General features: G+C 47.8%; 1 protein-coding gene across 4 annotated transcripts in view; it reads left to right on the top strand.

Moving 5' to 3' along the window:
- LOC123426147 (DNA damage-binding protein 1) overlaps nt 1-25,492 on the top strand; it is a 32,624-nt gene extending 7,132 nt beyond the window's left edge. For 2 of the 4 annotated variants that reach the window (XM_045109921.1, XM_045109923.1), the window contains 11 exons: nt 644-732; nt 874-1,012; nt 1,122-3,033; nt 15,234-15,544; nt 19,435-19,750; nt 20,172-20,327; nt 20,430-20,568; nt 21,003-21,079; nt 24,369-24,490; nt 24,756-24,864; nt 24,973-25,492. In XM_045109921.1, coding sequence (XP_044965856.1) covers nt 644-732; nt 874-1,012; nt 1,122-3,033; nt 15,234-15,544; nt 19,435-19,750; nt 20,172-20,327; nt 20,430-20,568; nt 21,003-21,079; nt 24,369-24,490; nt 24,756-24,864; nt 24,973-25,146 — 3,544 coding nt within the window. In that variant the 3' untranslated portion in view covers nt 25,147-25,492. Of the gene's footprint in view, nt 1-643; nt 733-873; nt 1,013-1,121; nt 3,034-15,233; nt 15,545-19,434; nt 19,751-20,171; nt 20,328-20,429; nt 20,569-21,002; nt 21,080-24,368; nt 24,491-24,755; nt 24,865-24,972 lie in introns of those variants that run through there. The other 2 variants (XM_045109922.1, XM_045109925.1) reach the window with 2 other exon arrangements.
- The last annotated feature ends 841 nt before the right edge of the window (nt 25,493-26,333 follow it).

The following is a 26,333-nucleotide window of genomic DNA, read 5'->3' as shown; positions in this document are numbered from 1 at the left end:
GCTCTGGTATTCTGTTACCAGTCAAACTTTCTTTAGAGCAATTATTTTCTTTACTTCTTCTGTTATGAATTGACTCAATTGCTTGAATTTATCATAGTGCACTTGTGCACAGAACATCTTTGCAAGATTTTAGGCCCATTCTTTGTCTTTATCCGCAGTGCAGGCTTTATTTTGCAGCTGTCTGTCTATTAGGTGGGAGTATTTAATTATGTGGCATGAGGAAGTAGCTGTTTCCTTTTTGTCGCTACACTTTCTGTTCGCGTCTGAGTATTGATTGTTGACGCTTCTGTTTGATTCCAGAAATAATACTACTTGCATTCCTAATGCAACAGTCTGGTTATCAGTTTACAACATGTAGGACCTTATATTTGGAGGATGTAATCCAAGAAAATATTTGAACTATGTAAAAGGGTCCTTCGGTGACTTGTGAGGCATTTTACGGATGCCCTCTTTTGATTCTGATTGTAGATATATATTCATTAGTAAGATTTGTTAATTGTGCAAAGCTTTCATGTGCATATGAACATGGTGCTATAGACTGCAGTCATCAATGAATTTTCCTGAATGATGTCTGCATGAGCTTTTGAGCGCTTGGAGAATGGGTCTTGTCATCAAGTGATTGACATTAGTCTTCTCTTATCAGCTCTGCTTGGGTTGCTATTAGTGCGTACGAGGATGCATTTGCTGTTGTGCGTGTTGGAAGGACTCAGCATGTTTATGGTCCAAATAAAGGTATTTTTCTTGACAAGGTGGCTATTGAATATAAATAGTGCCTTTCCTACTTCTGTTGCTCAAGCCCAATCTAATCTAGTACATTATTCCAGATTTGAAGATCTTCCATGTCATAATTTGAGAAATATTTTTATCCACCAGAAATTGTAGAGAAGGCAAAAATCATCCATGCTGTATATAAGGCCAGTGATATCCGCGGTACGGTTTGGAGCATGTGCTTCATGAGGACTCGCTGCTCGATGGATGAATATTACCCAGTTGTGGCAATGATAATTAACAGGTTTGCTCTTGGCTTGTTACACGCAGCTGTTATTTGATTTTTTTGTACCGTCAGTTGCTATTCAGTTCCCCAGTATGGTTGTGCAAGCGGCATAGTTTCTTTGTTTCAGGAAGGGCTCTGATGCGAATGACTTGTCAATGTATGCACTAGCTGCCAACGATGGTGGCATCCAATACCTATCTAGTTACTCAGAACCTGGACCTTTGGCGCTTGAGATCGCAGAAATTCCTCAGCTGGATGGCTTTGGACTTCTATTTCGTGCTGGTGATATTCTAATTGTGGATCTTAGGGACCCAAAGGACATCTGTTGTACCATTAGAATAAGCATGACAGGCAGTCTGGTTGGAGAACAAATTAGTGTTGAAGATTCATGTCGAGGATTAGATGTTGATGATGATGTTGCTGCTTGTGCTTTGCTAGAACTGAGAGATTCTGGAAATAACATAATGATGGATGACAGTTACATGGCTATTGATGGTGCTGATAACCCGGGAAGCATGAAATCAAGGGTTGTTTGCTCATGGAGCTGGGAGCCGGATGCCATCCGAGGACAACCAAGGCTGATCTTTTGCTTGGATGATGGAGAATTTCATATTCTGGAATTTAATTGGGATACTGAAGGATTGAAGGTATTGCCTGAGCGTGTCCGTAGGGGTTTGCCTTGTAAACCTCTTTTATGGATGGACAGAGGAATGATAGCAGGGTTTGTAGAGATGGGAGATGGAATGATCCTTCATCTTGAACATGGTGGACTGGTGCATAAAAGTACAGTTCAGAATGTAGGACCGATGTTAGATTTAGCAATTGCTGACTACCATGGTGAGAAGCAGGATCAGTTGTTTTCATGTTGTGGAATGTGTCCGGAGGGATCATTGCGTGTTATAAGGAATGGTGTCAATGTGGAGAAACTTCTGAGGACTGAACCTATTTATCAGGGTATTACTGGTTTATGGACATTGAGAATGAAGAGAACTGATACATATCACTCTTTTCTTGTATTGGCATTTGTTGAGGAAACACGAATACTATCAGTAGGTCTGAGCTTTAATGACATTAGTGATGCTGTCGGATTTCAGCCTGAGGTTTGCACTTTGGCATGTGGTTTAATAGCTGATGGTTTACTTGTGCAAATTCACAGCAAAGGTGTAAAGCTTTGTTTGCCTACATCATATGCTCACCCTGAGGGTGCGACCTTAACTTCTCCAGTTTGTGTTGACTGGTATCCTGATGTCACTATCAGTGTTGGTGCTGTTGGACATGATGTTGTTGCTGTTGCTACATCAAATCCTTGTTGCCTATATATTCTCAGGGTCAGACCATTATCTTCACTCCAATACGAGTTGTATGAGACACAGCATGTCCAATTGCAGTATGAAGTATCTTGCATATCCATTCCGGAGGAGGACTCGAGACTTAGAACGCCATCTTCTGCAATTGGTGGTGATTTTAGGGAGAGAAAAGGGAATAATTCTGTTGCTGAAGTTAATGTTCGCATGTTTGCTGTCATTGGAACTCATAAACCTTCTGTGGAAGTCATCTCACTGGAACCTGATGAAGCATTTAGGCTGCTCTCTACTGGGTCTATATCAGTGAACAATGCGCTCGGTGCTCCAGTTAGTGGCTGTATACCTGAAAATGTTCGCGTTGTAGCATCTGAGAGGTTCTACATTCTCGCAGGTCTAAGAAATGGCATGTTACTCAGGTTTGAGTCAGGAACAAGCAAAGACCAGTATCTCCCTGGTTCCTTTTACAAGGAGTCTTTTGCACCTTCTCTTAATACTCTCCTTCAGTTGGTTGCTATAAGGCATATTGGAATTACCCCTGTAGGCTTGGTGCCATTGCGTGATTCAGCTAATTCTGACATTATTGTTCTCAGTGATAGGTCTTGGCTATTACATGCTAGTAGACACAGCTTGGCATATTCATCCATCTCATTTCTGCCTGCGTCCCATGTGATTCCAGTATCTTCTGTGGATTGCCCCAGTGGTCTGCTATTTGTTGCAGAGAACTGTTTACATTTGGTAAGTTACTACGACCTGGTTGAATCCACAAAGCAATACATGTGTGCGCACCTTCTCTTTGTAGGAATAAGCAACTTGTATTCCCATGAGGCCATAGGCCGGTATATATACATGTACGGGTGATGGACTATATGCAGGAAACCCCTTATATATTGGGATAAATACAAAAGGGTACATGACTTATATTATAACTCTAACACCCCCCCTCAAACTCATGGTGGATGAACAATACTGAGTTTGGAGAGATAAAAGCCATGTTGTGCTTTAGTCTGGGCCTTCGTCAGGAAATCCGCCAACTGTAACTCGGAAGGCACATACTGAAGAGCAACAACCTGATCCTGCACAACAGCGCGCACATAGAAAGCATCAACACCAATATGCTTGGTGAGCTCATGCTTCACAGGATCGCGTGCAATGCTAATAGCACCTGTACTGTCAGATAAGAGCAGAGTTGGTGTAGTGACAGAAACACCAAGATCCTGAAGTAACCACCGTAACCAAGTCACCTCTGCCGTCAAAAGAGCCATCGCTCGCAATTCAGCCTCTGCACTCGAACGGGAAACTGCAATCTGTTTCTTTGTCTTCCAGGCAATGAGAGAACCACCAAGAAAAACACAGTAAGCAGAAAGTGAACGGCGATCTGAAGGATCACTAGCCCACGTAGCATCCGAATAGGCCTGAAGCTGTAAGGAACTGGAGCGAGGAAAGAATAGACGGTGAGAGATCGTGCCCCGAAGATATCGGAGAACACGGAGGAGATGACTATAGTGAACCGATGTGGGAGCAGAGACGAACTGATTCAGAATATGAACCGGATAAGAGATATCTGGACGAGTGACAACTAGATAAACAAGACTGCCAACAAGATGACGATAACGCGTCGGGTCAGGCAGGGGATCACCATCAGTAGCAGAGAAGTGAACATTGAGCTCCATAGGAGTCTCAACAATGCGCTCATCAGTAAGAGCAGCACGAGCAAGAAGATCCTGGATGTACTTTTCCTGGGATATAAAGAAGCCATCAGAGGTAGAAGAGACTTCAATCCCAAGAAAGTAGCGAAGAGGTCCAAGATCAGACATAAGGAACTGCTCACTAAGGCACAAAGGCAATATACTCGGGGTCATATCCAGTGATGACCATGTCATCAACATAGAGAAGAAGAGTCCGGCCACGAGGAGAAAGGTGAATAAACAATGCTGGATCATGAACACTGGGTGAAAAACCAGCGGGAGTGACCACAGAGGCAAAACACTCAAACCAGGCGCGTGGGGCTTGCTTAAGGCCATAGAGAGATCGACGAAGACGACATACCATGCCATCAGGAACAGAATACCCAGGTGGTGGCTGCATGTACACCTCCTCACGCAGCTCACCATTAAGAAAAGCATTTTTAACATCAAGCTGAGAGATAGACCAGTGGCGTGTAGAGGCCACGGCAAGAAGTGTACGAACAGTGGTCATATGAGCCACAGGAGTAAAAGTCTCGTCATAATCACGACCATGCTCCTGCTGAAAACCACGAGACACAAGACGAGCTTTGTGACGCTCAAGAGAACCATCGGAGCGAGTCTTAACCTTGTAGACCCACTTACAAGTGATATGACGGACTCCGGGAGGAGGGGAAACAGGATCCCATGTACCAGTGCGTTCAAGAGCAGCAATCTCCTCTGCCATTCAGGATGAACAACAGCCTGATGATAAGTAGTCGGCTCAAGAACGGCAGCACCAACGGTGGAAAATCCAAAGCGATCAACAGGCGGATGAGGACGAGAATGCAAGCCATAAGTAGGCTGAGACGAGGATGACGACACATCCACAGAGGCATCCACAGAACGTGAACGACGAGTGTAACACTGAGGAAAAGATGGAACAATGGAAGGAGGAATCGCCAAGATAGAATCGGGGAGTGGCGACGAAGAAGTCATCGGAGATGAAGGTGTAGAATCTGGTGACATGCTAGACGAGGAGACAGGGGAAGATGGTGGCGACAAATCGACTGGAGGTGGAGAAGCAGAGGGAGCGGAACGAAGAGGCAAATGCTCGATGGGTGTGATAGGTGTGTCAGGAAAAGTGAGGAAAGAGATATCCTCCACTGAAAAAATCGAGGAAGATGGACGTGGGTAGAAGGGACGAGAGTCATCAAAAGTCACATCCCGAGAGATACGCATCCGATGACCGATTGGATCCCAACAACGATAGCCCTTATGATCATCACTATAGCCTAAGAAGACACACTCAACAGATTGAGCGGTCAGTTTGGTGCGTTTACGTGGGGCAAGAAGAACATAGCAAACACGACCAAACAAGCGAAGCATCGAATAATCGGGAGAACGATCGAAAAGACGCTCGAAAGGAACACCACCCTGTAGAGCAGCGGAAGGCTGGAAATTGATGAGATAGGTGGAGGTGGAGACGGCCTCAGCCCAAAAATGAGGCGGGAGAGAGGCAACAATCATCAATGCACGAGCCGTCTCAAGAAGATGACGATGCTTGCGCTCAGCCACGCCATTCTAAGCGTGAGCACCAGGACAAGAGAATTGAGAGAGAGTCCCTTGCTCAACAAGAACACCACGCAACATCTTAGAGATATACTCGCCAGCAGAGTCAGCACGGAACACACGAATGGGAGAAGAGAACTGAGTATGAACCATGGCAGCAAAACGCTTATAAATGAACAACACCTCACTGCGAGAAGTCATGAAATAAAGCCATGTGTAACAAGAGAAGTCATCTATGAAAATAATATAGTATTTATGACCCCCTTTCGAAGCGAAAGGAGCCGGACCCCATACATCAGAATGAACTAAATCAAAAGGACGCCTAGACACTGACTCACTATGTGGATATGGTAGCTGAATCTGCTTGCCAAGACGACAACCCTGACACTCTAAAGAGGCATCTCCTGAGACAGACCCCAGAAGACCTCGACGAACTAACGACGACAAACGAGAACCACACAGATGACCAAGTCGATGATGCCACTGCTAGAAGGAACCAGTAGCCGAGGCGACCAAAGCGGAAGAACTCGCGATAGAGTGGGCAGCTGAAGGAACATGAAGCCAGTCCAACTCCCAAAGACCCTCAATCACGGCGGCGAGGACCAGCCCCAACCAGAGTGTGCGTGCGACGGTCCTGGACAAAACAAGAGTCAAGGTCAAGGATGACACGACAACCAGAATCAGCAAGTTGACCAGCGGAAAACAGATTCATGGTAAGTCGAGGAACATGAGCAACATCAGGAACAGAATAAGGAGTGGTAAGAGTGCCTCTACTAACGACAGGAAGGGGAGTACCATCAGCGGTGAGGACATGAACAGGAAAATCAAGCGATCGAAGAGAGGACAGAGTGGAAGAATTAGAAGTCATATGAAAGGAAGCTCCAGAGTCCAGAACCCATTGGGATGTACCTGACTGTGTAGAAGGTGGTTGCTCAGTGCGGGAAGCCGCAGTCACAGAACCAACAGTACCCGTCGAGGAAGAACCTGAAGCAGCGAGCAGACACTTAAGTCTCAGAATATCCTGCTCAGTGAAAGCGATGGCTGAAGCTGTCGAGGTAGATGACGAAGTCTCTGTAGATGATGATCGCGCCTTGCGCAAGTGTTTCTTCTTCGTGTAGCAGTGGGACTCAATATGACCATCATTGTTGCAGTATCCACAATGTGGACGGGGGCGACCTGAGCCTCCAGAAGGAGTGGGCAAGAGCGGCAGAGCACTCGAGCGAGAAGGTGTCGGTGCAGCAGGTGGCGTAGAAGGAGACCGAGCAGCGAGCATCGAGGGAACCTCCAGCAAACCAGCACCACGTAAGCGAGTCTCCTCAGCACGAATCTCAAAAAGCGCCTCCATGAGAGAAATACGGCCACGAGCAAACAACTGAGCACGCCGGGGCTCAAACTCCTTACGGAGCCGAGAGAGGAACTTGTAGACACGATGAAAATCCAAGTTGGCCTGGACAGCCTGGCAACAGGGGCAAGCACGACAACCAGCAGTGCGGAGAGAATCGAACTGGCGCCAGATAGCAGAACTCTGTGCGTAGAAGTCATCAACAGTAGAGTCACCCTGCTGAAGAGCATGCTCCTGACGAATCACAGAGAGGTAGAAGGCATCACTAGAGGGCTGATAGCGCTGACAAAGATGAGTCCACATCTCAGATACAGTAGGAAGGCCCAGAAACTCAGAAGCAAACTGAGGCAAAACACTAGCAGTGAGAACAGCTGCACACGAGCATCATCATCAAGCCACTGGGTGTAAACTGTCAGAGCACCACGATACACCTGAAGAGCCTCCTCATAAGCCAAGACCTTCTCATCATAAGCACTCACAACGGCCTCATCAGCAAGTTTAGCCGAATCCTTTGCGGTCTGAGAAGCATCCGCAGGAAGAGCCGGCGGAATCGGAGGAGTAGGAGCCACAGGAGGAACCGGACATGGCGGACAGCAGACCTTGCCAGAAAGAACACCCCAGAGACGGAGGCCACGCATGTGAATGCGCATGAAGCCAATGAACTCGGTGTAGTTAGTGCCATCAAAGATCACCGGACAACGAGGAACAGCAACGTAGCCGGATGCAACAGACATTTTTTTTTTGATTTTTTTTAGAGCTCACGGTAGAGACCAGAGAGGGCCGGCGGGAGCCGCTTGAGCGGGAGCAAAGCCGACGACCCGATCGAACTCGCAGCCGCGGAAAAGCGGCAGGCTGGGCGGGCAAGAGAGAGGATTCGATCCTATATAGGATGCGATCCCGTCCAAATCACAGGAGCAGCTGAATCAGATCCCGTCTGGATCCCGTTGACTGGGAGGAGCTGGAGCGCCGTTGACTGGGAGGAGCTGGAGCGGGCGATCCCGTCTGGTGTGAGGCGCTGGAAGGCTGCAGCGGGCGATCCCGTCTGGATCCCGGCTACTGTGAGGCGCTGGAAGGGGCGACCAAAGGAGCCGGCCCGTCTGGATCGATCCGAGACGGAGCGGGAGTAAAGGCTGGGATCGATCCGGTCCTGGATCGTGGGAGAACCGACGAGGCAGGTGCTTGCGCTGAAACGGGATCTGGCGACGAGGATGCGAGGAGGAGCGGATCAACAGCACGAGTTGCGGCGTGCAAAAGTTAACCTAGCTCTAATACCATGTTAGGAATAAGCAACTTGTATTCCCATGAGGCCTATGGCCATAGGCCGGTATATATACATGTACATGTGATGAACTATATGCAGGAAACCCCTTATATATTGGGATAGATACAAAAGGGTACATGACTTATATTATAACTCTTGTGATGGACCAGGGTGATTGCGTTATTGCTCATAGTGCATGTCTCGAGTCACGGAGTCACTGAGATTGATAGATTGATAATACGATTGTATAGTGCATATTAAGTTCAACTGTCAGATTAGAAATTACTGCTGTTGTTTGATGCCCATTACGTAGAAATATGTACACTACCTCTGTTCTTCAATCAATGCCTAGCATGGAGTTCATTTCTGACATTTTGACCCAGGACCTCCAGAACACAACACTTTACCATTGCATCAGGCTTGCCTTTTGCCATTCGTATAAACACAAGTAGTTAAATTTGACAGATGGAAATGATTGTAGATTTGTGGCAAATGAGTAATTCCAATAATCAAATAATTTTCCTAACACATAAATAGAGAGATGCAATGGCAGAATTCTTGTGTTGGGGACCGTGTCAGGAGATGACACAAATTTCCACGGTAGGCTGTAAGAGCATCTCCAACCGATCCCCAATAACAGTTTTCAGATCATTGGGAATGGTTGCTTTTGCAGATCCCCAGTAACCCCATCCCTAATATTCAAATTGCCATATGAGCCCCACTTTGTCAATGATCTCTCTCTCCCCCCCCCTCTCTCTCCCTCTCTCAGAAAGGTGGCATGGTAGGATGTGTTTGGTTCCAGGGATAGCCCTTCTATGCGAGGGATGCCACCCATTTGGATCGGAGGCGAGGAAGGACAGGTTTGCCCAAAACGGGGCTGGGGTCAGCCGCGAAAAACTGGCGGGTCGCGGCATCCACCCCCCGCGCGCGTCGCTACATTCACTTTTTGGGTATTTACCCCCGTTCACCCCCGCGTTACTGGTCTCTCTCTTCCGTGCTCGGCGGCGGCGGCGATGCGGGCTATACTTGTGGCAGCGGCGGCGCGGCGCGGTGCTAGTCGATCTGAACGAGGCTGGCGGCTGGGAGCCTGAGGAGGCGCGCGCGGCATCAGGAGGCCACCCCTGCCCACCGCCGGGAGCCTGGCCATGGGAGGAGCTCACCATCAGGGTCAGGGCCTACAGGCGGAGGTGGAGAAGGCTTCCCCGGCGAGCGGCGCAACTGCACACTGGAGGTTCTCCACCGCGAGAGCAAGTGCATCCAATGGAGCCGCGAACAGCCGCATCCGCTCGACTGCTTCGGCGTGTGTGTTCTGATGTGTGTGCGCCTGATGCTTTGCTGTTGTACGCTGATGCATAGTGTTTTTGCGTGGGTGTGCTAGAGTCCGCTCATGTGTGCGTGTGGTAGACTGAAGTATATTATCTGTTTTTTAAGGACATATTATATTCTGGATGACATTTTTAAGTTGCTGAAATTGTTTCGTTGTGTGCAAATTATGAGGGTAATCTCATGATCTCAAGTCAAAAGGTTACCACAACCCTTATCCTTCATTTATATCCCTCAAACCAAACAAAACATGGGATAACACCACCCTTTCAACCAAACAGAAAAAATGGCTATCCCTAACCACCCTAGCATGTCCGTGCAACCAAACACACCGTGTCGGTGGAGGTGGCGCAGTGGTTCGATGTATGGAGGCGGCGGTGGCTGGACAGGTACAGGCAGTGGTGGCGTGGGCAGTGTCGGGTGGGAGGGCGGGTGGCTGAAATATGGGGGGAGAAGCAACTCCCCCTCTATATTGGGGAAGTTGGGGTGATTTAGCGATTCACCAGAAAATTCTTGGGGAAAGGGAATCTTTTGGAGGTCGAACTCCCCCAATACGGGAACATAGTTAGAGTCTGTTGGAGATGCTTTAACTGGAGTGAGCGCCAAGATGGATGGATGTATACTTCTTCCCTCTCCTGCTCCTGTTTTCTATCTTATGCCCATTTCTTGTCCTGCATGAGGTCATTTCTGTGGATTGGGAGCGAAGAAACAGTGTTTTTTTGTCTTTGCTCACGTCCCAAACAACTCAAGCAGTGGCTAATTCCATGGCTAACCAAAGAACCAAATATAGTCCCATGACAAGTTATATTTTGCTGGCCAACAAGTATTGTATGCAGATATCACTTGGTTAAACAAACAAATAGCAACGAAGCCTTTTGTCAAGCAAGTTGGGGTAGGCTAGAGATGCCTTGTCACGTGTTCCCTCGTTCCTGATTCGGTCCTTTATTGTAGCATGTACACAATCGACCTTAGCATGTGCATTTTGGCGACAGTCATTTGTTCGATGTGTTGTCTCTTAGTAGGCCAAAACTCTGCTCCATATAGCATTGCAGCTCTGATCGCCATCCTATAGAACTTACCTTTGAGCTTTTATGGGACCTTGTCATAGGATGCCAGATGCTTTCCGGCACTTCATCCACGCCGCTTTTATCCTATGGCTAACATCCTCATTGATACCATCGTTGCTTTGTAGCATTGAACCCAATTATCGGGAGGTTTCCCTCTTAGGCTGTTATGACCGGCAGCACTTGTAGCCGGAGGAGGCCCAACGGGCCCGTTTAGTTAGGGGCTTAGCCCAAGTTATCTTATTCTTATTTGACAGCGAGGTTATATAAACGTTTGCAAGACACCCTTTTGGAATTAAGCAATAAGACATTCTATTGCCTGACTCCCAGAGGAGCCGGAATCCCTAACCCTAGCCGCCGCCTCTTCCATCGCCGCCGCCTCTCCACCACGTGAGACGGCGCCCACGCGCTGGCCGCCGCGCCCTCGCTCACGCCATCCTCCCTCCTACCCCTACAACCTTAGGCCGAGACCCGGTAGGGCCCTAGCTCCTACCAGTTTGGTATTAGATGGCTCCGGTTCGGTCATGTCTTCGCCGCCGACCTCCACCACCGCCCCGCTGACCACCACGACCGGTGCCCCGCACGTGACCGTGCCGGTCACCTCCGCCGCGCCACTTCCCACCGTCCTCACCCCGGAGCTCACAGGCGCGATCCGCGACCTCGCCACCGCCGTCCAGGGGATCTGCCTCTACCTGGCCGGTCCCTACGGGCCGCCATCGGTCGAGCCTACAACCACCGCCCACGGGCCGCAGCTGCTGCCGTGGCAGCCGCCGCCCCAGGCGGCATCTGCCGCACTCGTCGGGCCGCTGCAGTTGCCGCCGCCACCGCCCACCACCTCCGGGCCGGGCCCTACTTCGGCGACGGGGTCCCTATTCACCAACTTCGGTTCCCCCCTCGCCGTCGCCACTACCGGGCTGGGTGACCGGGTCGTCACAGCTGGTCTACACGACGGCCTCAGCACTGCCGCACCTCCAGTCGCCACCGGCGCCACCCTTGCTATACGGCGGACCCTCCAGCTTCGTCGGCCCCGACGGCTACCCGACACCGACTCCCGCACTCCGCGCCGACGAGTACCGCATGACCTCAAAACGACCATGTATTACGTCTCTGCCTTCGAGCGTCGCGCGCAGGCCCTGCAGCAGGCGTCCCCGGCTTGGGCCGCCCGACAGCTCGGCAGGCAGGCTGGAGCGACAGTGCGCGCTCATGGTCGCCTTGGGCATCATCCGGATTTCCATGTCGCCGTTTTCAGCACCGGTCCTCCTCGTCCGCAAGTCGGACGACACGTGGCGCTTCTGCATCGACTACCATGCCCTGAATGCCCTGACGCTCAAGGAAAAATTCCCTATCCCGGACGTCGACGAGCTCTTGGACGAGCTACATGGGGTGCGCTTCTTCACCAAGCTCGACCTCTGTTCGGGCTACCATCAGGTGCGGATGCACCCGGACGATATCGCGAAGACGGCGTTTCAGACTCATCACGGCCACTTTGAGTTCTTGGTGATGCCTTTTGGCCTCTCCAACGCTTTGGCGACCTTTCAGGCATTGATGAACGACGTCCTCCGCCCCTACTTGCATCGGTTTGTGCTCGTTTTCTTTGATGACATTCTTATCTACAACGCCTCTTGGGCGGAGCACCTTCAACATGTCGCCATCGTCTTCAACGAGCTTCGGGCGCATCATCTTCATCTTAAGTGCTCGAAGTGCTCGTTTGGCACGCCTTCCGTCGCCTACCTCGGCCATGTCATCTCGGCCGATGGTGTTGCTATGGACGCCGACAAGGTGGCGGCTGTCCTGCCTGGCCGACGCCACACTCACCGCGGGCTCTCTGCGGCTTCCTGTGCCTCGCGGGGTACTATCGGAAATTTATCCGGGAGTTCGGCCTCATTGCGTCCCCGCTCACGCGCCTGTTGTGATGCGATGCTTTCGCCTGGGATGCGAAGGCAACGGAGGCGTTCGAGGCTCTCAAGCAGGCCCTCATGACGGGTCCCGTCCTCCAGATGCCCGACTTCGACCGGCTGTTCATGGTAGGTTGCGACGCCTCCGGTGTGGGGTTTGGCGCCGTCCTTCATCAGGGCGACGGACCGTTGGCGTTCTTCAGCAGGCCCTTCGCCGCGCGCCATCATAAGTTCGCGGCCTATGAGAGGGAGCTCATTGACTTGGTGCAGGCCGTGCGCCACTGGCGACCATATCTTTGGGGACGGCCGTTCCGGATTGGCACGAATCACTACAACCTCAAGTTCTTGTTGGACTAGAGGCTGTCTACCGTGCCGCAGCACCGGTGGATCAGCAAGCTCTTTGGCTTCGACTTCACCGTCGAGTATCGTCCAGGCCGCCTTAACACCGTGGCCGAAGCCCTGTCCCGCCGCGACGCCGACCACGACAGGGACGCCGACGACTCCGTCGGGGCGGTTCTCTGCATCCGCTCGGGGCCCTCCTTCGCCCTCCTCGACGACATCCGCCGGGCTACCGCAGACGCGTCGGACGCTGACCTCCTTCGGCAGCACCTCGACGCTGTCGACCTTGCAGAGCCGTGGCGTTTGGCGGACGGCTTGCTCCTGCATGGACGTCGCCTCTTCGTGCTAGATCACGGCGATCTCCGACACCAGATTCGCCTCTTCGTGCCAGATCACGGCGATCTCCGACACCAGATTCTGCTGCTGGCGCACTCGGCAGGCCACGAGGGTGTGCGAAAGACCCTCCACCGTCTCCGCGTAGATTTCTACATCCCCGGCGATCGGGCATTGGTGTGTGACTGGGTGCGGTCGTGTGTTACGTGCCAGCGTAACAAGACGGAGACACCGCGGCCGGCTGGGCTACTACAGCCCTGGAGGTGCCCTCTCAGGTCTGGGCCGATATCTCCATGGACTTCATTGAGGGCCCCCCAAAGGTGGGAGGCAAGTCCGTCATCCTCACGGTGGTCGACCGCTTCTCCAAGTACGCTCACTTCATCGCGCTCGGTCATCCCTACGCGTCCGCCTCTGTGGCTCGTGCCTTCTTCGACGGCATTGTCCGCCTCCACGGGTTTCCGTCTTCGATCGTCAGCGACGGGACCCGGTTTTCACGGGGCATGTCTTGCGTGATCTCTTCCGTCTGACGGGCGTGAAGCTCCGCCTGAGTACGACCTTCCATCCTCAGACGGACGGCCAATCCGAGGTGGTCAACAAGGTGATTGCCATGTATTTGCGTTGTGTTACAAGTGATCGTCCCCGTGCTTCGTTGGATTGGCTCACATGGGCGGAGTACTGCTACAACACCTCTTATCACTCCGCCCTTCGTGCCACGCCGTTCGAGGTGGTCTATGGCCGACCGCCCCCGCCCATCCTACCGGTTGACCCTGAGACGGCTCGGACCGAGGCGGCTCGGACCTTCTTCGCAGCAGGGTCGAGATGTTGGCGGAGGTGCGTCAACGCCTTCTCCAAGCCCAGCAGCTGTCCAAGCGGTACTATGACGAACATCACCGAGAGGCAGAGTTCGCGGTGGGCGATTGGGTGTGGCTGCGCCTCCTTCACCGCTCCACGCAGTCCCTGGACCCGCGCGCTAAGCGTAAGCTGGTCCCTCGCTACACGGGGTCATTTTCTGTGGTGGAGCGCATAGGCAAGGTGGCCTACCGCCTGCAGCTTCCGGCCGGTGCCCGCATCCATGACGTATTTCATGTGGGATTGCTGAAGCCCTTCCACGGAGCCCCTCCAGCGGCCACACCGGCGCTACCTTCGACCTCCGACGGCCGACTTCTTCCCGGACCGGCCAAGGTGTTGCAGGTCCAGCAGCGTCGCGGAGTGTGGCATTTATTGATCCAGTGGCAAGGAGCTGAAATCCCTAACCCTAGCCGTCGCCTCTTCCATCGCCGCCGCCTCTCCACCGCGCGAGACGGCGCCCACGCGCCGGCTGCCGCGCCCTCGCTCACGCCAGCCTCCCTCCTACCCCTACAACCTCAGGCCGAGACCCGGTAGGGCCCTAGCTCCTAAAATAGGCACTATATGTCCTTCTAAGCTAACCTCTCCCTCCTCATTCCTAGCACCACTAAAGTCACACCTCATATACTCGGTCTTGGTCTTGCTAAAGACCCTTGGACTCTAAAGTCCGTCCGTCTCCACAATTATAATTTCATCTGGATGCCCAATCTAGTCTCGTCAACTAGGACCACATCATCAGCAATGAGCATACACCAAGGGATATCCCATTGTATATCCTTTGTTACCCTGTTCCATCACTATTGCAAAAATGTATGGGCTAAAGGCTGATCCTTGATGTAGTCCAATCATAATTAGGAAGGTATTGGTCTCACTACCACCTGCTTGAACACTTTGTTAAATCAGTAATTCCTGAATTACTACGAAGTACTTGATTTAGCGTCTCTGTTATATTTATGATTTTCTGGTTTGCATAAATAATAAAATATATAGCTTAACCCTGTTTCCAGGACACCGAACTGTTTCACAGCAAAAACGGCGTCCGCTAATCAGTATCTCAGGCAGATCATAGTTCAGTTTTCTTTGCAGGTTCACATCCAGTTTGCAAGTTGGATCATATCAACCTTTGGAAATAGTTTCTGTTAAAAATATTCTAATGTAACTCTGTTTTGTCAGTTAGTAGTTGGAGACCTGGAGGGAACCTGGGTCTTTAGCAGTTGTCAGCAGTTATCACTTCTTCATACTGCATGCACCTTTTTTTGTGATGTCAGATGATTTAAATATTAAACATTTTTTTGTCAGGTTGAAATGGTTCATGGCAAAAGATTAAATGCACAAAAGTTTTCAATTGGAGGGACTCCAAGGAAAGTGCTATACCACAGTGATAGTAGAACACTGTTGGTTATGAGAACTGGTTTAACTGGTGCATCATGTTCTTCAGATATCGTCCAAATAGATCCTAATAATGGGATCTTGCTTTCCCGATTCAAGTGTGAACTTGGTGAAACTGCAAAATGCATCCAGATTGCGAAAATAGGAAGTGAGCAAGTGTTAATTGTTGGGACAAGTAAATCTATTGACAGGCCAATGATGCCAAATGGCGAAGCAGAAGGGTATACATCTCATCTATTCTTGCTATTTACCTCTGGTCCGTCTGTTTGCTCGTTGGCAGTCCTTTCATATTTTTTTCCTTCTGTTCTGGCATGTGTATGAATTATTAAAGCTCATGCCATTTTGTACAAAAGCTTGGCTTTATTGTTGTTCACTAACTTTGCACCATACTCTTTTAAGTCAATTTCTTATGATTCTTATTTAGTCCTGAATGCTCATGCTGTTGTAGACAGATTGCATCTTTCCTTCTTTCCTACTTGTAAAGATTGGAGTTAGTGCTGAGTTCACATGTGGGACCACCAACCTTCACCAATAAACAAATGCACCCCTACAAGATAAATAAATGTACTTCTACTCACATGTGGGACCTAACACGAATAAAACAGGCACACTACTTTTTTGCGAGATCAACACTTACAAGAAAGAACAAGTAACAAATGCAGAAAATGCGATTCCAGCTCAAAATAATGCTCTTGTTTTCAGTTTGTTCCCAACCAATATCTTCCAGTCACAGAAATAAGAGTAGACAAATTGTAATTCCAAAGCGGCTATAGACATTGTCCCCCTACCTTATCCACAACCTTGGGCAGTCAACTTACTAACCTCCGATCCATGTTACTTGTCTTAGATTTGTCCAAATACAGATGTATCTAACATTAAAACGTGTCTACATACATCTGTATTTAGACAAATGCCTGCTGCATGATTTTTCATTGAATTTCTGTTCTTTTTAATCGTGAACTGCGCGCAAAGGCTGCAGGATACAATATTTTGACGACTTCCTAAGCCAGTGACTGAATCCCTCGTACTTTATAGCTTCGTAGCAACGCATGGGCATTGTTCTAGTATTTCCTAGTGTGAATAAGAAAGTGGTTGTAAAAAGAAGAGCGGGGTAAAAGTAAAGTAGGGATGAATTGGTCTCTTGCCTCACGGATCTGAACATGGAGTTTCGGAAGCTATGGCCCAGGAAATGCAGCAAAGCAAGTCGTCTTTGGTTTGGAGCTAATTTCCCAATAATTTTTCACATACAAGCAATGAAAAACTTACATTTGCAATGATCTTATATTGACTTTCTTGCATACCATGTTTGAGCTCTTTTTTTTCCTGAGAAAACGCAAGAGATTTTGCGCTTCATTGTATTGAAGAGAGAGAGTTGTTACAATCCACCTAGGAGGCTATTACAGGTTCCGGAACATAAAATTCAGCGAACATCCCATGTTTGGGGGATGATGGCTCTAAGCCCGAGAGCACCAACGCGTGCCCAGTGAGCGGCCTCGTCTTTAATCTTCGTGAGCATGGTGTCCACCGATGGTTGTCCTCTATTGAAAACGCAGTCGTTCTGTTTCCACAGCATCCATGGGACGAGGAGGGTCATGGTGCCCAGGCCTTTGCGCATGGGCAATGGGACGGATTGCCTTGCAGATTGCCACCAGTCCAGTAGTTAGGGGGCTCGCTATCTGGTGGGGCACAAGCAGCCAGTGTAGTGCTACATGCCGGATCTGTCTGGTGAAGGGGCAGGCGAGGATGAGGTGGTGCATGGTCTCAGGTGCCTGGTCGCAGAGGGGGCATCGCGCGGGGTGTTGCAGCCCTCGGTGGGCAAGCCGGCCTACGGTCCAACATCGGTCGAGGTGGGCAAGCCAGTGGAAGAAGCGGACGCTTGGAGGTGCCCAGTTCTTCCATGTGAGCTTCTAGGCGGGGCAAGTAGTGGAGCCGGCGAAGGTGGCGTTGTAAGCAGATTTGGCGGAGTAGGCGCCGTTTGCGCTCCATCTCCATATGAGGCGATCTGGCTCCGAAGAGAGGGTTGTGCCGTCGATCATAGAGATACTGCCCGATCTCGTGGAGTCCTACCGTGCCTTGGATCTCATGCGCCCAACGGTTGGCATGTAGCCCCTCCGCAACCGTCCTGATCTTGCGCCGACGCTTTGGGATGCACACGTATAGGAGCGGGGCGATCTCACGGATGGAGCGTCCGCCGATCCATCGATCCTCCCAGAAAAGGGCTTCCCTACCGTTGCCTAGCTGCATAGTGGTGGAGGCGAAGAAGAATGCGCGCTCCTCGGCGGAGAACTGTATCTAGGCCTGCCCATGCTTTAGTGTTGTCCGTGCGGCTGAACCAGAGCCATCGGCAACGCGAGGCTGGAGCGTGCAAGGTCACGGACGCCAAGACCGCCAAGAGAGATCGGCCTGGCCACTCGTTGTCAGTTGACGTGGCAGTGCCTGCCATTTGCCTCCGCACGCCCAGCCCAGAGGAAGCCGCGTTGGATCTTCTCGAGTGCCTTGAGGGTGGTCTTCTTGTGTGTGGGGGTGGGGGTGGGGGGGGGGCAACGTTGGTGAGTCGGGATTGTGCTGAGGATGGCCTTCACATACACGAGGCGCCCGACCCTGTTTATGAGGTGCGCTTTGCAGCAGGATCATGAGGTCTTGTCAACCATGGGCTGCAGCTGGGCAGCGGATGGCCGTCGTAGCGGAAGGGGAATACCCAAGTAAGTAATGTGCAGCTCGACGATGGGGCAGCCCAGCAGCTCCACGTTGTGCGCAGCCGTATCTTCCTCGTTGCTAATCAGGGTGGCCGTGCTCTTCGCGAAGTTGACCCGAAGGCCGGAGGCGCGCCCAAACAGCTGCAAGATGCTCTTGACGGCACTGATGTCACTCAAAGTGGGGTGGCCGAAGAGGATCATGTCGTCTGCGTAGAGGGAGACCGATGGCATCTGGCGTCGCAGGTGCTTAACCTCATTCTTAGTTTCTTATGTTGTACTATAAGAACATAAAGAGGAATCATTGGGACGTGAATATCTTTTTCCCCCATCTAGGAGCTAAAGAATTTTCTGAAAATGCTAGACAAGCAAGGTGCATCATGAAAGCTTTACGTGAAATCTTATAGATAGGATGAAGTAGCTGCCTCTTGCCAGGGTAGACAAACATAGTGTAGATGGTGACTAAGACATGTGCTACTGATATTATGGATGGTGTTCGTTCTGCATCAGGTGCACAATCATGGGTAAGGACTAAGGACAGCCCAGTAACAACTAACCTCTTGATTGTTTGTGAGCTATCCTGCTCCTGGTGGCAACCACCTGTAATTGATAATTCTGTGCAAGACTATGATTATAGAGTTCTTAGAAAATATGCAAATGAGCATGGGTGGATATGCCCACACTGCGCTTTTCCTTATTTGGGCATATCAACAAACTCTGGAAAACTCACAAATGTGTAATGAGAGTGCAAGCAAAGAATTCTGAAAAACTATACACATTTGTAGCCTGTACAAAATATGTAATTCTGTTTGCACCGTTTCCATATTTTGGCTACTTTTTGTGTATTATTTGTATGGATACAAATATTTATATCTCTGGCATAATTTTTATGAATGCCCGTACTTTGTCACAGTACATAATTGTGTATTTTTAATTTGGTGGCTCAGTGCATATGCCTACATGTTCGAAATATCTGCACTTAGCTAATTCTGTTGTAATGGACGTTGATCTCTTTCTATTACCAAAGGCTACAAGCTTGAATGTTGTGTGGGCTCAAGAAGCAGCCAACTATGGTTAGATGCTGTATCTAAAACTAAGTTAGATTTCATTTGGTTAATGCACCAATTATTTGATTAGATATCAACTCTTCAGGCTATAAGATTTTGATTTTAACTATGATTTCCGCTAGCCAGGCTGCTGTTACAGCACCTTGTAAACGAATCTACATGCCTTTCCCCAATTACTCGCGTAGTACATGTTCTTCGTTTCAATTTATCATTCATTAGTTGATTGTAGCTATGTTGATTTGTTCTTCTGTTCTATCATTGTAGCTGCTGCACTCAATCTATTTTTTCCTTTTCCATGACTTATCACTTTGAACTGTTTTTTAAACTGTTAACTGTTATCTCCTCATGAAGCAGTATCAAAGGACGCTTAATTGTTCTAAGCTTGGATACTCTTGGAAGTCCTCATGAGTGCAGTTCATTTATTCCGACTTCTAATTTGAGTTCCTCTTCTCATACGGGCTCATTCCCTGAAATTGTTGGATATGCAAATGAAGAATTCTCTAGCAACAGCATGTGCAGCAGTCCTGATGATATTTGCTACAATCAGATTCAATTTGAACAAATAGCAGGAAACCTGAGATCACTGACTCATGTTACCTTCACTGGTGCAGTTCTTGCTGTATATCCATATCTAGATCGATATGTGTTGGCAGCAGCCGGTAATACGGTATGGTATCACTTATTTCCTTAGCTACTTTTTTGATAAATCACTTGGAAATTGGCTCAACAACAGAGCAATGAGCAAGACTGGAAAATAACACGTTCTTGGTTTCTCTGCCCCCCCTGACATGGTCTTGGTGGGTGCAGAGGCAGAGTAGCCTCATCGCGGCATTTTTGTGACAATATCAGCTTGACAACCAGACCAGTGAAAGGATAGAGTGCAGTGCCATTCTAAATTTTTCTGTAGGGATATTCCATGGGAGAGTTAATTTTCCCAAACAGAACAGTTTTTTTGATAACAGCTGGCAATCAAACTCCTACCTGTTATTATTTCTTTTACTACAAAGCTAAATTTCCCATACTTGGTTTTAATTTGAATTGTGGAGAATCATTCTGACACTCTTCCCATTTTCTCTCTATCTTGGTAGCTTTCTGTATTTGGTTTTGTGAATGAAAATCCTCATCGTATGAAGAAATATGCCGTGAGTAGAACACGATTTACTATTACTTGTTTGAAGACATATGCATCACAGATTGCAGCGGGCGATTGTCGTGATGGTGTTCTCTTCTATTCTTATCACGAGGTAACATTGGGTTTAAATGTTGCATCTTCACAAATGATGTTTCGGGAGTAATGCTCTTATAATTGCCTCTGATCCTGCTCTGCTCTTTTTTATTGATATCAGAATCTTAGGAAGTTGGAACTTGTTTATGCTGATCCTGCTCAACGATTGGTGGGTGATGTTGTCCTCTTAGACTGTGAAACTGCTGTTGTGTCAGATCGATGTGGTAGCATATCTGTATTATCCTGCCCTGGACTGGAAGGTATGCTATAACCGATTTGTGTATATGTAGATGAGTCCTCTTTCTTTTTCATAGCAGTATTTCACTTATACTTTTGTGGTGGTTATTCATTGCCTATTGTGTTCACTTCCTTGTCTTATGTACTCCCATGAATTAGAAGAAATGCACCTTACATTCTGGAATTTTATCAAAAAACAAATACGCCTTATATAGAGGAACGGAGGGAGTATATGTGCTAAACATTTAAGTCACATCCACAGAAAATTGGTCGACGTAGATTGGTTAAGGACATGTTGCTGTGGATATTGTTCTAAAGTAGAAGCTTAGGATTCCTTGTTTATATATGTCTCTTTCTCATTGTTTATGCCTTTTTCTCATTGTTCAAAGCTGTTTCCTAAATTATCACATTCTTACTATGCTTCAAGACCTTGACATCTTCTAAATATATCTTGCAGTTTCTGAAAGTCCAGAAAAGAACTTAGCAGTACAATGTTCATTTTTTATGGGCGAAATAGCTATGAGCATCCAGAAGGTGAGTTTTTATTGCTTAGGGTCTTAGGGCTAACCAGTTCAATTTTACCACGAGGGAACAGCGAGGGAGTGTTTGGATGGGAGGGATTTGTTTAGGAGTTTTGGTATTTAACTAGGAAACAATGCCCGTGTGTTGCAACGGGAGAAACGATCCACGCACACGACCATGTAATTTGTAAACTGCTTCCGAATCGCCCAGTCGGTTTAGTTGTATAGTTGTGCCCGTGCTTCACTATGGAACAAGCGCCAAACTACAAGCTCTCGTGCGTCGCTAACGGGTGTCGGTGAGTTAAACAAGGCTTGATTCTATACATATAATGAAGATGAAAGACAGATGTTGTTTTCTATTGAACTTTATAAATAACAATTCCAAGAAAAAATCGATCCAGTCAAGTTTTTATTAATCATAAAAAATAGGAAGCTTGAGTTCACAGGAAACCAAATTAGCTGCTTGAGCCGTGCCAACTCCTAATAAAGGCAAAATACACAAGCTTGTTTGAGCCTATGCCAACAGAAAAGGCTGATTTATTGATCCAGCAATCGGATAATATCAAAATCAATAGAAATAATAGAGAATGTGTTCCACTAATTATTAATAATAATCTTCTGTTTGAAAACTTTGCACAAGACTTGCTAACTGATGGTACAACCAATTGACTCATGCCCATACACCTGTCATGTGTCAACATACAGGACTGACTGCTACTCCCTCCGTTCCTAAATATAAGTCTTTTAAGATATTTCACTAGGAGTCTACATACGAAGCAAAATGAGTGAATCTATACTCTAAAGTATGTCTATATACATCCGTATATAGTTTACTAATGAAACCTCTTTAAAGACTTATATTTAGGAACGGAGGGAGTACATATGAATGCTTGCCAATTCTTTAGGTCACAGCAAGCAAATGAAGGATATTACAAAAAACACAAATAGCCTTTATTCTTCATGATGGAAGAATTTTGATAATCATGAAAATGAGGAAGCTTGAGTTTACAGGAAACCAAATTGGCTATCATGATCGATGGGCACAACCAAAACAGTTAGTAACCAAACAAATAGAACATCTTTTGATGGCGAAATTATAGTAAAATAGCAGATAATTCTATATGCATCAATCTACCAGAAGGCACTGGACCACTACCATGGGTGGAGAACAAGGCGAACAAAGTTCCGGCGAAGTCGAACGGCGAGATTCCGGCGAAATCGGCAAGAACAAAAGTTGTGGAAAATCACAAGAAACATATACGGTGGTGCATGAAGGAAATTCAGAATGAAAAAAATAGAGCGCATGGATATTACTCTAACAATGTGCATGAAGAAAAACAAATCTAAGATTCTAAGTCAGTCATATACTGATATACATACCTACGTACCTTTGACCAGCAGCACAAAAACCTAACCTGGAAGAATTAATTAGAAGATTAAAATCACCTCCCGGCCATGAACAAAGGTGCATATTAATTGCTCAAAAAAGGCTAAAAAGTTTTTGAATCTTTCGGCACTATTTGATGATTCATCACAAAATTAAGATTTAACTAAATAATCAATCTGTACAAGAGCACATCATGTAATTTACAGTAGATTAGCATGTTATTGTGCTGAGATAATTGCAGTCAAAAAACTCCACCCTACGTGATCATAAATAATCAATCTATACAGAAGATTACCATGTGATTTTGCTTAGATAATTGCAGTCAAAGCATGCTGTGGACACAACCGCCCACCTTGGTCAAGACGTGGCCAAGGCCGATGCTTCATGCCACCTGATGATGGCCGCTGTTGCCTCTCCCCCATTCACTTCCTCTCGTGCAGCCTGCACTCAAAGCTGACAGTTTGTGTCATCTCTTACTAAGCTCAACACTTTGGAGACAAATTCATAGGCCTTCGGATCTATTTGACAGTTGGGCTTCTTCCAGCTTCAACCCTTCATCGGCACATTCAAATGAAAATGAAGCAAAGAAACATCTCTCTAGAAAATGGAAGATGGTGCAGCAATTTCAGCATCAAGAATCTGAAAATAAAGGCTTCGGCATGCTTGGAAACATGTTTGTTCTCTCTGACCAGGAAACATAAAAACTTGCTACCAAACAACGTCATAAAAATGTCCAAAGGGAGAACTGCTCCTCATTCTGTATCTGGACCAATTGCTGTCAAAATATCAGAATATTGCGTGAGATTCCATGATAAAGGGCCAAACTACTCAGATTCACAAAGCATTTCATGCACAAATCAACCTTTATGAAAATCGAAATTAGCTATGTGTGACCGGAACAACCAATGGCAACCAATGGAAATTAAGCAATGAGAATAGACATTGGATTCACACGAATCATAAGATGAAATAATATCGGATGGCGGTGGCTCCACACCTAGACAGGCTTTCCATCGTAGTCCCCGGACTTCAGGAACTGCTTCTCGTGCACCTCGACAGTGGCGATGTTGGTAGTGGATAAGAATACCTGACGGGCACGTCCGCGACAGCCGCGAAACCCTGCACCTTGTCCCCTGCCGCGAAACCAGTGTGGCCCCTTTGTGCTGCCGTCATTAGAGTCGGAGCAGCTGCTTCCCCTGCCTACTCCGGAGCATGTGGTCCGCAGCTGCTGCCGGTGGCAGCATGAGACCCTCGTCCGTGCGTCTGCAAGGAGGGGCGACCTACCTTGTACGCCGGTGTGACCGGGTGCCCTTTAGGAGGAACTCCGGGTTTGAGAGGATCTCTGGGAGAGATGAGACCTCGGGCGTGGAGAGAGTTGGCGACGGTAGGCGGTCCGGTAGCACGCGGTGACGGGGCGACAGAGGTGTGGGGCACTTGGGGTAGAGGTAGGCGCGCCGGCAGGGTGGGCGGCGACGCGCGGTGAGGCGGTGTGGGGCGTGTCGGGAGTTGGCGGCGCGTAGAGGTGAAGATGGGATCGGGGTAGGCAGCGTCTTGGGGGTGGCTAGGTCTTTTTCTTTTCTTTTTCCTCAGACGTACCGGTTCGAGTTTACTTAACATAAGGACTGCGGGTTTAAATACCTAAAAAGACAGGGGCGTTTTTGCAAAACCACCGTGACGGTGAGCGGACAGAAGCAGTAACCGCTTTAGTATTAGGTAAAGATTCTAAGATTTTTTGGTCTAAATCCGCCCTACCCAACAAGCCCTTAAGGATCTCACCCATTAACTGGTTTTATTTCTTTGTTATGACTTATCCTGTTTCTATTCCTTCACTTGGAGAAATCACACTAACTGTTGGCTTTTCCTAACTATAAAGAACTAATGGAATCTTGTAACTCGTTTGTATAATCTACTGTAGGCTGCATTTAAGTATCGGCTATCAATTGGTGATGAGACAGACCCAGTGTTGGAATCAGCTTATAACTGTGTTGTGGCGAGTACTTTGCTGGGGAGTGTTTTTGTTATGATTCCACTCACCAGGTATGCTCTGAGATTCGAGACATAGATGTCTCTTTGGGCATGTCTTCTCAATGTCCTTCACATGAACAGAGGATCTAAACTTCATTAACTGTAACATGGATTTCAACAATTGTTGCTCAGTTGTTTCCCCTACACTACACTGAGTTATGTTTAATGTCTTCACATCTAACATAGAGCTGTGTAACTACCTTTTTGAAGTGGTATTTCATACACACCTGTTAATAGTTCTGATCCAGTTTCTGAAGCGTTTGAATTGATGACGCAGTGAGGAGCATCAACTGTTGCAAGATGTCCAAGAAAGACTTTCACTTCACCCATTGACTGCTCCAATCTTGGGAAATGACCATGCAGAGTTTCGTCGACGTGGTATCCCGGTAGGACAATTATCCTTGGTCTTTGAAAAGTTGTACAAAATACTGCTAATTCTACGCGATAAAGTTGCTCTGAAAGCCTTTAGTGACATGCACCGTTGATTTTTACAGTCGGGAGTGCCTTCAATTCTGGATGGTGACATGCTCGTGCAATTCTTAGAGCTCACCAGTGAGCAACAGCAAACTGTTATTGATGATGGTTCTTCAGTAAAGGTACCGCACAGGTCTATCTCAGTTTTCCAGGTCATGCGAATGTTGGAGCGGGTCCACTATGCGCTAAACTGAGGTTTTCTGCAACCAACTTGGTTCACTCATAGCGCTGGCATACTGTTTTCCAATCTGCTGACAAATCGACAAGTGCCTTGGTACTTCAGATCTGGTCCACCGGTGTGTAAACCCGGACTGAGGTAGTACACATCTGGTGCTGAGGTGATGTTCGAGTGTAGCAGTCAATCCTCTGCTGTGACCTGCATCTCCATATTTATAATACTATAGATGTTGTAAAGTACCGACTTCTTTGTACATAAAATTTGGCAAAATGACATCGTCAGAATTGGTGAACATTGAGACATCCAGAATAGAAGTGTTCTTAAGCAACCAGAAGGAGCTCTGCCTTCTCATTTTGCTGAAAGAATTGGCCACTTAGACCTTGTTTGGCACAGGGGGTTTTCAAGCCCCAAAGGGGCTGGGGATTTTAGGGGTTTTACATTCCCTTGTACATAAAATTGTTGTTTGGCCAGAATCCACTTCATTCCCTCCCATCCCCAACCCCCACATGTCCTTGCGTGTACACCAGAGTAAATATGTGATTTTTGACAACAGTACCACAACAATTTTGTTTGACTGCACAGGATCGACAGCATTATTTCGCACGACTTGAATAAAATAAAACGAGAATCATGTTACTCTTATCACTACAATTCATCCCGGCAACAGTTCATCACAACAATTCACCATGGCAACAGTTCATAAAGGAATTGATCAATATTTTGAGTGGCAAGAACACTCAAAATCAAGTCACTCCTATCATTTCGCTAACCTTCACTTTATACTCTTGGGAGCAAGCTTCTACCTTGGCTGAAAATTAAATTTGATCATTTTTTGTTGGACCAAAAAGCATAAGATCATGAGCGTGCGGTGTATGTAATAACACAAAAAATTGCAGTTAAATAAAACTAGATAGACTCCAACTAGTTTTATTACTACCGGATACTGAATCAACTAGCAGCAAATATGCACTACTTCTATTTTTATCACGCCATTCAATTTTGCACTACTTCAGCACTCTTAGAGCATCTCCAACAGCCGCGCTTCGCGCCGCGCGCGTTTTGGTTGGTTTAGCGCGGCCGCCAGCTCTGGCTCCAACGGCCGCGCTATAATGCAGCGTGCGCGCCGCTCCAACAGCGCGTAAAAATACAGCGCGCGTAACACGCACAAACAATATATACATTTCAAAAAAGAGAAGCAAAAAT

The sequence above is a fragment of the Hordeum vulgare genome, chromosome 2H (genome assembly GCF_904849725.1).
Source record: "Hordeum vulgare subsp. vulgare chromosome 2H, MorexV3_pseudomolecules_assembly, whole genome shotgun sequence".
In the NCBI taxonomy this organism is placed as follows: domain Eukaryota; kingdom Viridiplantae; phylum Streptophyta; class Magnoliopsida; order Poales; family Poaceae; genus Hordeum; species Hordeum vulgare.
Note: the sequence above shows the minus strand (reverse complement) of the source record. Positions and strands in the feature narration are given on the sequence as shown.